General features: G+C 35.6%; 3 protein-coding genes across 3 annotated transcripts; 2 read left to right on the top strand and 1 right to left on the bottom strand.

Moving 5' to 3' along the window:
• The first annotated feature begins 213 nt into the window (after positions 1-213).
• LOC132284086 (probable calcium-binding protein CML11) lies at positions 214-2,476 on the top strand. Its single transcript, XM_059786153.1, has 2 exons — positions 214-1,405; positions 2,133-2,476. The coding sequence occupies exon 1, from the start codon at positions 897-899 to the stop codon at positions 1,386-1,388; it is 492 nt and encodes a 163-aa protein (XP_059642136.1). The 5' UTR covers positions 214-896; the 3' UTR covers positions 1,389-1,405; positions 2,133-2,476.
• A 938-nt stretch (positions 2,477-3,414) lies between these two features.
• Positions 3,415-7,275, bottom strand: LOC132284085 (uncharacterized). Its single transcript, XM_059786152.1, has 2 exons — positions 6,976-7,275; positions 3,415-4,230 (listed from the first exon to the last, which is right to left on the bottom strand). The coding sequence occupies exons 1-2, from the start codon at positions 7,104-7,106 to the stop codon at positions 3,747-3,749; spliced, it is 615 nt and encodes a 204-aa protein (XP_059642135.1). The 5' UTR covers positions 7,107-7,275; the 3' UTR covers positions 3,415-3,746.
• A 2,286-nt stretch (positions 7,276-9,561) lies between these two features.
• Positions 9,562-10,466, top strand: LOC132285623 (uncharacterized). Its single transcript, XM_059787812.1, has 3 exons — positions 9,562-9,895; positions 9,984-10,031; positions 10,119-10,466. The coding sequence occupies exons 1-3, from the start codon at positions 9,628-9,630 to the stop codon at positions 10,259-10,261; spliced, it is 459 nt and encodes a 152-aa protein (XP_059643795.1). The 5' UTR covers positions 9,562-9,627; the 3' UTR covers positions 10,262-10,466.
• Positions 10,467-10,936: the final 470 nt, after the last annotated feature.

The following is a 10,936-nucleotide window of genomic DNA, read 5'->3' as shown; positions in this document are numbered from 1 at the left end:
ACTAAAAATTACATTTCTCACAGTAACATCTAACTTTTTAAAGATTTTTTATTATTATTATTTTTAATTATAAAATAGGGATATTTTAGACAGTCACCCATTTTGTGGCTATCTAATCTCTTGGTTGTCCAATTTTATCGTGAGATGGATTAAACACTAATACCATAACAAAATTCACATCATTTCTATGTTACCCATTGTATTGGCAGAACATGATTTGAAGAAACAATCCAGTTGCAACAACACAAAAAGGCAACGATTGTAGAGACCCACCCCTTCTCTCAACGGCTAGATGTCAGATTTTAAAAAGCTGTTAACCAAAGTCTAAAATGACGACCTCTAAAGAGTTTTCCCGAGAGAAAAAAAAAAAAAAAAAGAAAGAAAGAAAGAAGAGAGAGTCACAATCATGTCTTAGGTGGCGGTGGTTTTGGTGTTGACTTGTAAACAAATAGTGAAGAGTATTGTCCCAACCGAATTCAATATTCAACACACTTGGCACAAAATTCTCTCAATTACGTGTTAAGTTCTTCATTTGAAGACAAAGTGGCATCAATTTCCAACTTCCTGTTCAATCTGATCCAAATATTCAGTCAGATTTGCAGGTTTTTTGAATGATCCATCGAAAATGGAGGAATAACAAAGTCCAACTATATCTCGGATCTTGTTTCTTGGGTGAATCTACAGTGTTTGGTAGAAAAGAAAATTTTCTTGGATCGGTTTCCAAAGAGAACGTTAATAGAATTGCATATCCATTGAAAGATCTATCTCAAATCAGGATATTGTTATAGATGTGTATACATATAGATAATAGATTTGCAGGACTCTGATTTTATTTAGAATTGTGTGTATGAGAGAGAGAGAGAGAGAGAGAGTTGGAAGAAGGGTCTGTTGCAAACATGACCAGTAAGGAACCAGTGAAGTTTGACGACGAGCAGCTAGCCGAGCTGCGAGAAATTTTCGGATCATTCGACCGAAACAACGATGGCAGCCTCACACAGCTCGAGCTGGGATCACTATTACGCTCACTCGGCCTAAAACCGAGTCCAGATCAGCTCGAAACCCTGATACAGAAAGCTGACACCAACAGCAATGGCCTCATCGAATTCTCAGAGTTCATCGCCCTGGTGTCGCCGGAGCTTCTCTCCGATAAATCACCATACAGTGAGGAACAACTTCATCAACTGTTTAGTATGTTTGATAGAGATGGAAATGGGTACATTACAGCTGCAGAGTTGGCTCATTCCATGGCCAAGCTTGGACATGCTCTGACCGCGGAGGAGCTCACCGGAATGATCCGTGAGGCCGACACTGACGGCGATGGCCGGATTAGCTTTCAGGAGTTCTCTCAGGCTATGACTTCAGCTGCTTTTGACAATTCCTGGGTTTGAGAAGTGGTATTTCTGAGGTATGCTTTGTGTTTGTTCTTGTCCTGTTTCATTTTAATAGCACCTCCTTTTCAATCTCTCATATATATATATATATATATGCACATGTATGTGTGAGTGAATTGTTTTAGGCAATCAATCCATTGGGTTATGGGAAATTGCTTTTTTGTTCTTCTTTTGTTATTATTTTTTTGGAAACGATGATCGTGGTGGTGTTAAGCTTCTTAGAACATCCTCATAGTTCTTCGATGCTTAAAAAAAATTAAAAAATAATTAATAAAGATGAACTCATGACCATATTAAACATTTTTCTTACTGTTTATGAGATCCAAAATGGAGGCGACAAGAGATGTCAAATGCAGTTGAATATGTTAATATTGGGCAATTTTTCACTTTGATGTTCACAACTTCACAAATATTGGTTGAGTATCAATTGTTACATGTTATATAGCACATATATTCTAATGTGTTGATTAGGTTTAAATTATTATAAACCCTGAAAAGGTAGAATAGATTAAGTCTAAAAAATTTGGTTTCATTCTTGCTTATGAAAATCCGTCCTATGCTATGCCTATTAATTGTTACATAAATAACTTATGCTGTAGTTATCAAGTGGAAAACAACTATCTTCTTTGTAGACGTACAAGAGCAATTGTGCATAATTAACCAGTAAATTTTCCTCCATAAGTAAGTTATTCGGAAAACAAATTCCTGAAATTTAATCTTTGTGAACACATGTTGTTACAGGTTGGAAAATATCTTTACAAGCCAGAGAGATGTGTCCAATTCAACAAACAAAATGCCAGAAGCCTAAGAAGGCGCCGATTCAACTCAACCGTAAGCAGCCATTTTCCCAGTTAGGAGCCGAGTCTTGCATCGATAAGCCTCAATCTCAGTTTGAAAGTGAGGCTTTTCTTTCACGATAATACCAAATTTTTCGGGGCCGTATTTATTTTTCTTCGATCTCTTCTAGGTTTACAAATGCAACAGCCACCTGTATATAGAAAAGAACTCATTTTGCTTAATTGTGTTAGTGAAATTAAACACATTTGATTTCAGTATATAAACAGTGGATGAAGTTGTTCCTCGGTGATTGGTGATTTTAGTATGTTTGATGATTCCAAGCCTGAAAGCATTAAGTCCTGCCTCATTACAACCATTATATATATAGTAACCAGCGTATATAAATTAGTGTATACCATTACAAATGAGCAAACTTGGGAAACTAGCAAAGGAATGTTAACAAGCCTTGGTAACAGGAGGAACATCAAAATCAGGACATTCATACATACTATATAGCCAGCCATTGTGCCAATGAGCCTCTCAACAGAAAAGAGCAAAAATATCAAACGTCATTTGAGTATATCGATCACTTGCAGAAAAAATTCTTTGTACCTTTGTCTTGTGTCTCTGGAACAACAAGGGGTGGTTGAAACCGCACATGCATGGTGTGGATTCACGACTCTGCTGCCTTGATCCACTTGGCTTACATCCGCATCCACAATTGGTATCCGATTGAACTATAGAAAGCATAGATTCGCATCGCCTACTTGCTGAAAGCACAAATGAAAATCATATGAAATAATTCATCGTATACATTGTACAAATGGAATAGGATAGGCTTACCAAGAGAGTGACCTAGTGGTGAATGATATTCTAGTCCACACTCCAATAGAAGTTTTAGGGACTAGCCCATTGTTTCATTTGGGGTAACCCTTCTTGCAGATATATTCAGCTAGTATCAACAAAATAGCTACATGGTAAGAATATAAAGACCTATTGCTCAAAGAAAGTTAATCCAACATTGCAGGTCACATGACAAAAAATTAAGCTAATAACTGGTCATGTAATAGCACCTGCAAACAGGAATTTATTCAATCTTAATCATTCTCTTCCCACAAGTTCTTACCCTGCCAAGAAATGCTATGGACTATGCAAACTTGTCACTGATGATCAGAGGTTATCCAATTTATAACCGAATTGGTAAATAATATCAGGATCTATAACAGAGACACACTTGAAGTTAAAAAAAAAAAAAAAAAAAAAAAAAATTAACAATGAAATCATATGTGTGATCTCTGGTTATTGATAGTTCTAGCAAAGTAAGCTCAAAAGAAAAGGCAAAAAAAACATCAGAGAAAAAGCAGAAGGTTTAAAGTATGCACAATCTGAAGAAAATAAACAAGAAACAAAGCCAGAAAAGGCATCCTACAACATTTTTGGGGCATCCAACAACATTATGTCCTTTTCAACTTAGTCCCTTAGATCTGCATCTTCCAAAATTTGACCACGCCACTTCTGATCTCGATAACATAAAATGGAAAAAGAAAAAGCAAAGAGTACCAAATAAAATCCCATCTACTAATTCAGTAGCATCCACTGCATGATGTCCTTCCGGATCACTCCCTGAAAGCCTGGTCTTCCATAGTTCAATCTCGATGTCTCGGGGCCACAGATTGACATTTGCCTATACTGGATGTTAGTTCCAGATGGCTTTGCTGGCCTCATCATCATTGCAACGGAGGGGAAAGAATCGGGCAATGAACGCCTCGATGAGGTAAATAGATGCCTATCAGATTCTCGATCGATGCTTTTTCCACTGAACTTCTGAAATTCCCCTCTAGTTTTCTGGTGAGAGGATTTGGTGAACTGCTTTGTCATGTCTGCGTTTACATGACCACCTGAAGGCGGTTTACCAGGGGAAATACCACGGATCTGAGCCGATGGTTTCATCTTGTCTAGCCACCGCAGAATCCAGTTGCCAAGATTGCGACCGACTTCAATGTCTCTTTCTTGTATGCCCTGGTGAACCCTGAGGGCCACATCAAATATAGCACGTGTTCGTCTGTGGAGGCAATACAAACATAAGAAGTTTTAAGTCATTTGATTTTTTATTTGAAAAAAACATACACATTTAAGTGTAGCAATGATAATTAAAAAAGACGTGCAACAACACCAGTGGTGCAAGAGCATGAAGCAAGACCGTCTAGAGTTTTGTTGCATTAATTAGCAAATTTAAGAAGTTTAATAATAGAATGGTCCAAATGCGAATGCATGCAATATTGCAAGTATGTCAAGCAAGCAGAAAAAGAACCACATTTGCTAAGAACAAAAATACTTTCCTAAAAGTTTTAGACGTTAACCATGATCCAGATAATTCTTTTGAGTGCTAATTCCATGTAAAAATAAAATAATCAGCAATGTATCATCAGAAACTTGCTAGAAGAATTATTTTATATAAGGATTTTCACAAATCCTTGCATGTTTAAAATCACTTTTTTGCCGGAGGAAAGAGTCCCGATCCATTAATGGAATGAAGGAAGGAGGCACACATGATCTTTGACATCAGCATTAGCAGGCCTATAGGCATTAGAATCTTGTTTCAAACCTTCATGAATGGGTTGGTATATATCATTTAACCACATAGAAATTGTAGTACAAATGAGAAGAGGGCATTCCCTCTATGAAAAAGAGGAAGACAAGGTAATGAGTAGATCCACTTCCAATGCAAGTGAAAATGACAAAAACAAACTTATGCACTAGCATCTTGGATCGATAAACCAACAGCATCAATGACAGAAATCCAAAGTCAGTCTAGCAACCTCTGTAGCAGATCTGGACACCTCTATGAAGTCTATCAAATGGAAAACTAGTTTAACTTTCTATTGAAACAACAAATTTATATATACATATATATTTGCAACGGGAGAGAATATGCAGCAGCAATATAACAAAAAAGAATAAGCAGTTGTAGAAATTTATTAAGCTAGTTTACATATGAAGAGGTTTTCGAGACAGAAACACATTCTTCAGTATGCTTGGCTGGTGAAGTCAGCCAAATTAAGAAAATTGCCATGGGCATTGCACAAGCAAACACATCCACTCCGTGTTTCAACAATGGCTTTATCGGAGCATGCAACTAATCATATGGAATCAATGTTTACCAGAAATGTGCTATCACCATCACTGACTGACATCTTGCATTTAGGTCAAAAGATTTAAAGTTTTAAAGCACAAATGAGAATGTGAAAAAGGTTTGAAACAAAGAAGGGTAGTGGTAGGAAGAAGATGAATTGTCATGTACAGATGTACACTTGCGTTTATATGCATGTATATATACTACTGTCATAGCCTCACCTACTTGTGTCGCAATGTCTAAGAATTTAACATGCCAATGTGTTCATCCTGTGTCAAATCCACATCCAATAAATATGATACTGCAACGTACATACTTGTGGAGCAAGATCAAAAACTATCTCTAAATGGCCCTTCCAAATTTTTCTTGATTTGAATCCAATGTTGAGATGATGTGAGGAGGCCACAACCTCAAAAGGACACATAGGTTTAGAGGTCACATTAGCCCATTTTAGAAGTTCTTTTTGCCAACCTCCCTGCCTATTACCTATCCCTAGTTATGATCAAAAGGTCAATGACTACAAAGTTATTCCATCAACAGAAATGTTTTTTTTATAAAGTGGAAAACTAAAAAGTGAGTTTACATATCACCTCGTGGACTAGGACATGGTTTGTGCAGGAAAGATACAAAAGGACTGGCAAAATGATCCACATCCCTGAATAGATGAAGCTCTTGTAGGTAAATCACTTTGAAAATCACGGAAAACAAAGTAGCTTGTGGCCAGATTATACAAGGGATGTATTAGAAGTTGGAAATAATTCGTTAACAGTTCTTGCTTACCCAAAAAAAAAGGCATTACCACTCCTAATATGACAATTTGGATATCATTGGCAGCTACGGATTAGATCCCATTTCATGTTTCTTCAAGTTTAAATAATGAAGTTGAGGACGAGTTAGCAAAGTATGAATGAAAGAAGAATGAAATGTAGTAAGAATCAACGTGGAGTTTGGTAAATTTATTTGGACTAATTTTGTTATTCCAAATCTAGTAACAACTCACATGTTTCATAAACATATTAAGCATATTTAGATGTTTTGAGGATGGAAGATTTTCAGTAATCAAAACTATTTTGAAGACATTAGTACTGAAAAATCATCATACGATCAACTTGAAATTGGGTGTTGATATAAGCTCATGCTCTAGTCAACTAACATGAGCTCTATGGTTTACTATTTCTTCTTCCATACAATTAGGCAAAGACCCAAAACGTCCAACCACTCTAATGTCCATTCCTAATAAACCCCAAGTATACTACACAAACAACTTATTGTCTCTAGGCCAAATAGGTGTCCATAATCACCTTGATCCATTCATGAAACCTTGGTCAACCAATTAATTCCATCAAATACTAAATTAAACATGCCCTATTGCAAATGGCAGTGACCAATCTCATCAGAACCTTGTCCGACAGTCTAATGTTAGGTTGCATGACTTATTTCAAATCCATGCCCCTAATAGTCAAAACTTTTATTTAAGATTCAACCGTCGTCGTCGTCTCAGTAAGACGAATACCATGATATTCGTATTACTAAGTGATAACGTCAGTATCAATTATCAATCAACCAAAAAATAAATAAATAAAAATTGATCACATATAGTCTATAGCAAATACCTAAAAACGATACAAGTGATCGAAGAGATGAAGCAATCAACAATAGATTCTAGAGAGATACCCCTGAACAAATTGGCGGATCTTTGGACGCTTAGGGCTAATAAGACGACGTTGAATCTTCAGAGCAAGCCTGTAAGTTCGTTTCAGACCCAAGAAATAAGCCGTTCCCAATGTGATCTCCCATAGCACCATTCTCTCTCTCTCTCTCTAAAACTCTGTTTCTATCAAACTCTCCTCTCACGCTATCTCTCTCTCTAGGTTTTCTCTCTCTGATTCGGTTCAGTTTTCGTTTCTCGCAAGTCACCACCACCGATGCATTTGAAAGAACCCAGAAATTTCGATCTTCAAAGACCTACAGTCACCGCTCTGTGACGCTATCGCAGACGTCGTCAGGGATGTTTGGTTACTGAAATTGGGCCCAGTCCAGTCTTTCGGCCAGAAACTCAGCTAAACCAAGCGATCTGGATGGTCTGGGCTGACATCAAGCCCAAACTTCGGGTTATGATTGGACCGAGCAAGTTGAGCTTCGCTGACTATAACCATCATCGTTTTTCTTCTGATGCTTTTCATCTGACAAATATATTTAGGCCCAGTTTTGGAAAGAAATGGAAAGAAAATAGATGGAGAGAGATGATTTTTTTTTTTTCTCTTTAGTATAAAATTGGGAATGGAAGGATTTGATGAGTTAATTTTGTTATCTTCTAAAAATGATTACGTATTTTTAATAAAAAATTATTAATACCTTCCTAGACAAAATATATGAAGAAAAAATGTTATGGTAGTAAATTTATTAAAATATTTTTCTTTCATTTCTTTCTCCAAATATAGTTATTATCATTTCTTTTCTTTCATTAAATAAGTGATTAACACTATTCTTTCATTTCTTTTCTCTTGTAAGTAATGTTATCTTTTTCTTTTTTTTTTTACTTTGTCACTCTACCAAACATAGCCTTAATTCCAATGTATCAAGTCTTATCTTATCATACATTGTAATAAAACCTTAATTCTAATGTATCAAGTCTTATCTTGCCATACATTGTGTTAAAACTTTGTCACAGAATCTTTTTAACCAAATCAAAGTTTCATTTTTAATTAGTTCCTATGATTTTGTTTTGAGTTATTTATTTTAACAGATTTTATTTTGAGTTATTTATTTTAATGCTAAAGGTGTATAATCGAAATAGAGATTGGAAAATTTTAAGATAAATCCGTTTGTTCTTTTATAAGTGAGTGGGCAAAACATTTATACAGACCAAGTATATCATCATTAAATATGATTATTATTTTTATATATATATAATCACCTTTCTTACCCTTGAATCATACCCAACAAAGTTATAGTTGTTGTGAATAAATTTTTTTGTTTAGGGATATACAAGAGAAATATTCGTATAAATATATGACTAGACCAATTTAATATACAATTTTTTATGCACAAAATGTGTTAATTATCATAGTGGGGTAAATTTTCATTACTTTTTTAACTGGGCAAAAAAAAAAATTTAGAGTGTGCTTCATTTATAACTCTAAAAATAATTTACTGTTTTTAGATAAATAGAAATATAAAATTATAAAAAATTATAAGGTAAAATATAGTCATACTCACTGAGGTTTGATAAAAGGACACTCAAAAGAAACTTACAAAGGATACTCGGAAGAAAATTACTTGTTTTTTTGGACAAAGAGATCCTTTGAAGGTTCAAAAATGGACAAAGACACTCCTTTATATAAAAATTTGACCAAATTATCCTTTGACCGTTTAGAAGGCTTTTTTAACTTTATAATTTAATAAATTGGACCAATCTACCCTCACGAACAATTTATGCATAAAAAAAAAAAAATTAAAAATGACATCACTGTCCCTAACCCCTATTTTTGTTTATAATAAATAAATATATTGAGTGTTCTTTCAAAAATAAAGCGTGAATATAATTTTAAATGTAAGACAATTACATAATTGTCAAAAATAAAGCCAAAATCCAGTTCTCTGTGTTCACAACACATTTCAATTTTAAATTTTCTCATCTGTTTTGCAAATCTAGCTGAAAACCCAAATCTGTTCAAGCAGCATAAGAAACATCATCAAGTCAGGAAGAGAATTTAATCAAGTGAAGTTGGTTGTACACAATCAATTTTAGTGTCCAGAGCTGGCTTCGCAATGCTTTTTTTTTTTTTTTTTTTTGATTGGGATCCACATGGACCACACACACTGTGAGAGTAAAGGTATCAGTTGATCACTCTTGAATGGGCCAGACTCTTGTGTTATAAACATGGACCACACACAGTGTGAGAGTAAAGGTATCAGTTGGTCACTCTTGAATGGGCCAGACTCTTGTGTTCTAAACTATTGGGAGAGAAGAGACTTTTTAAATTTTTTTTTATGCATAAATTACTCATAAGATAAATTGGTCAAATTTATTAAATTATAAAATTAAAAAGGTCTTTTAAATGGTTAAAGGATAGTTTGGTCAATTTCTCATGTAAAGGAGTGTGTATATTTTTAAATCTTTAGAGAGTGTTTTTGTCTAAAAAAAAAATAAATAAGTAAATTTTCTCTTAATATTCCCTTCACTCAAAATTATATTTTCTAAATAAATAAATAAATAAAGAAAGAGACACAAATTGAGGCTATTAAAACCCAGACCAACAACAGGCACTTGTCTCTCTCCCTAGCACACACACTACCGTCTCTCTCTCTCACCCTACATCGAACATGCACAGGCAGTCTCTGGGCTCACCAGGATCGAAGCTCCACAATCATGGAGTAGGAGGAGGAGCAGTGAAGGAAGAGAACCTCACAGTAGAGGACCAGAACCGAAAGGACCAAGTGTCCTCACTCATCAACGACGATGAAGACAACAAGTCACAGAAACCTCACAAATCGACTTTGAAACCAGAGAGATTTGTACACTCCATTCCACTCCTCGTCGTCGTCTGCTTCCTCGTCCTCTACCTCTCCTCTCACGATCCATCTCAAATAGGTAATCAAAATCAACAATTATATATATATGCACACACAAGCATGCATTTCTGTTTATCCATTTGATTCTAATTCTTTTGCTTCTTCAGATTTAGCTGCTCAGTTCAACGACTTCAATCAACTATCGAAGCCTCTAGGTATAATGCAGATTGAAATCAAGCTTTTCAGTGCTTTCGTTGCTTAATCATGTGTTTTAATTTCTGTGCTTTGTGTTTGTTCTGTAGATTTGACAGAGAGTGACGATTTCGGACGAGTTTTGGAGGTGAAAAAGGGCGATGTTTTGGCGATTCGGAGCCTCAGAAACTTGCAGGAGATCGGAAAGCGTGTTCCGGAGTATCGATTCCACCGGAAAATGGGCGATTTCTAGTCGGCATTTTAGGTTTCTCTGTGATTTTCTCTCTCTAAATTCCCTCTCTCTCTCTCTCTCTCTCTCTCTATCCCTCTGTATTTTTGAGTTTGCAGGTACGAGTCCTCCGTCGGTGGAGCTCGTATGTGTGTAATTTTTCGCACGTGTATACGCGATAGCATGTAATATTGTTGCCTCTGTATAATATATTTCATTCTTACGAATACTACTAGTGTACTAAATACAGTTAATATATACAAAAATCAGAAAAATTGTTCCAAAATATAAAGAAAGAACCAGCAGAGCAGAGAATATAAAAAAAGCTTGTTGACTAAGCTGCGCCTCTCGTAGAGGCTCATGGTAGCTTAAAATGCGCCGTTGTTTGTTGGATTACAGCTGGAAATTGGGACCGTTACTGGCACCTCGAGTTGGGGGTTGGACTTCCAGCTGTTAAAAGTAGAAATTCGTTGGCCGAATGCAGATACTGTTGGGCTCTTGTCATTAACTGCTAGGATCACACTCCCCAAGGGTGCATACTGCTTCTGTGATTTTTAAATTATATAAAGCCTATGGTGTGTTATGGCTCATTAGAAAGCCAGCTTGATTCTGTCTGTGAAATATATTTTGTTTTGATTGAATAAATAAGCAGATAACATGTAACTTTATTTGACTAATAATTCTAAATATCGTTTTTGC

Source organism: Cornus florida, unplaced genomic scaffold (genome assembly GCF_030987335.1).
Source record: "Cornus florida cultivar Cherokee Brave unplaced genomic scaffold, ASM3098733v1 CherokeeBrave_3.0.0_Hap2_Chr11, whole genome shotgun sequence".
Lineage (NCBI taxonomy): Eukaryota > Viridiplantae > Streptophyta > Magnoliopsida > Cornales > Cornaceae > Cornus > Cornus florida.
Note: the sequence above shows the minus strand (reverse complement) of the source record. Positions and strands in the feature narration are given on the sequence as shown.

Coding starts and splice junctions, on each gene's coding strand:
- LOC132284086 (XM_059786153.1), top strand. CDS start 897: ATGACCAGTAAGGAACCAGTGAAGTTTGACGACGAGCAGCTAGCCGAG.
- LOC132284085 (XM_059786152.1), bottom strand. CDS start 7,106: ATGGTGCTATGGGAGATCACATTGGGAACGGCTTATTTCTTGGGTCTG. Junction 4,231..6,975: donor ATCCGCCAATTTGTTCAGGG/GTATCTCTCTAG, acceptor TTGCCTCCACAG/ACGAACACGTGCTATATTTG.
- LOC132285623 (XM_059787812.1), top strand. CDS start 9,628: ATGCACAGGCAGTCTCTGGGCTCACCAGGATCGAAGCTCCACAATCAT. Junction 9,896..9,983: donor TCACGATCCATCTCAAATAG/GTAATCAAAATC, acceptor TTGCTTCTTCAG/ATTTAGCTGCTCAGTTCAAC. Junction 10,032..10,118: donor TCAACTATCGAAGCCTCTAG/GTATAATGCAGA, acceptor TTTGTTCTGTAG/ATTTGACAGAGAGTGACGAT.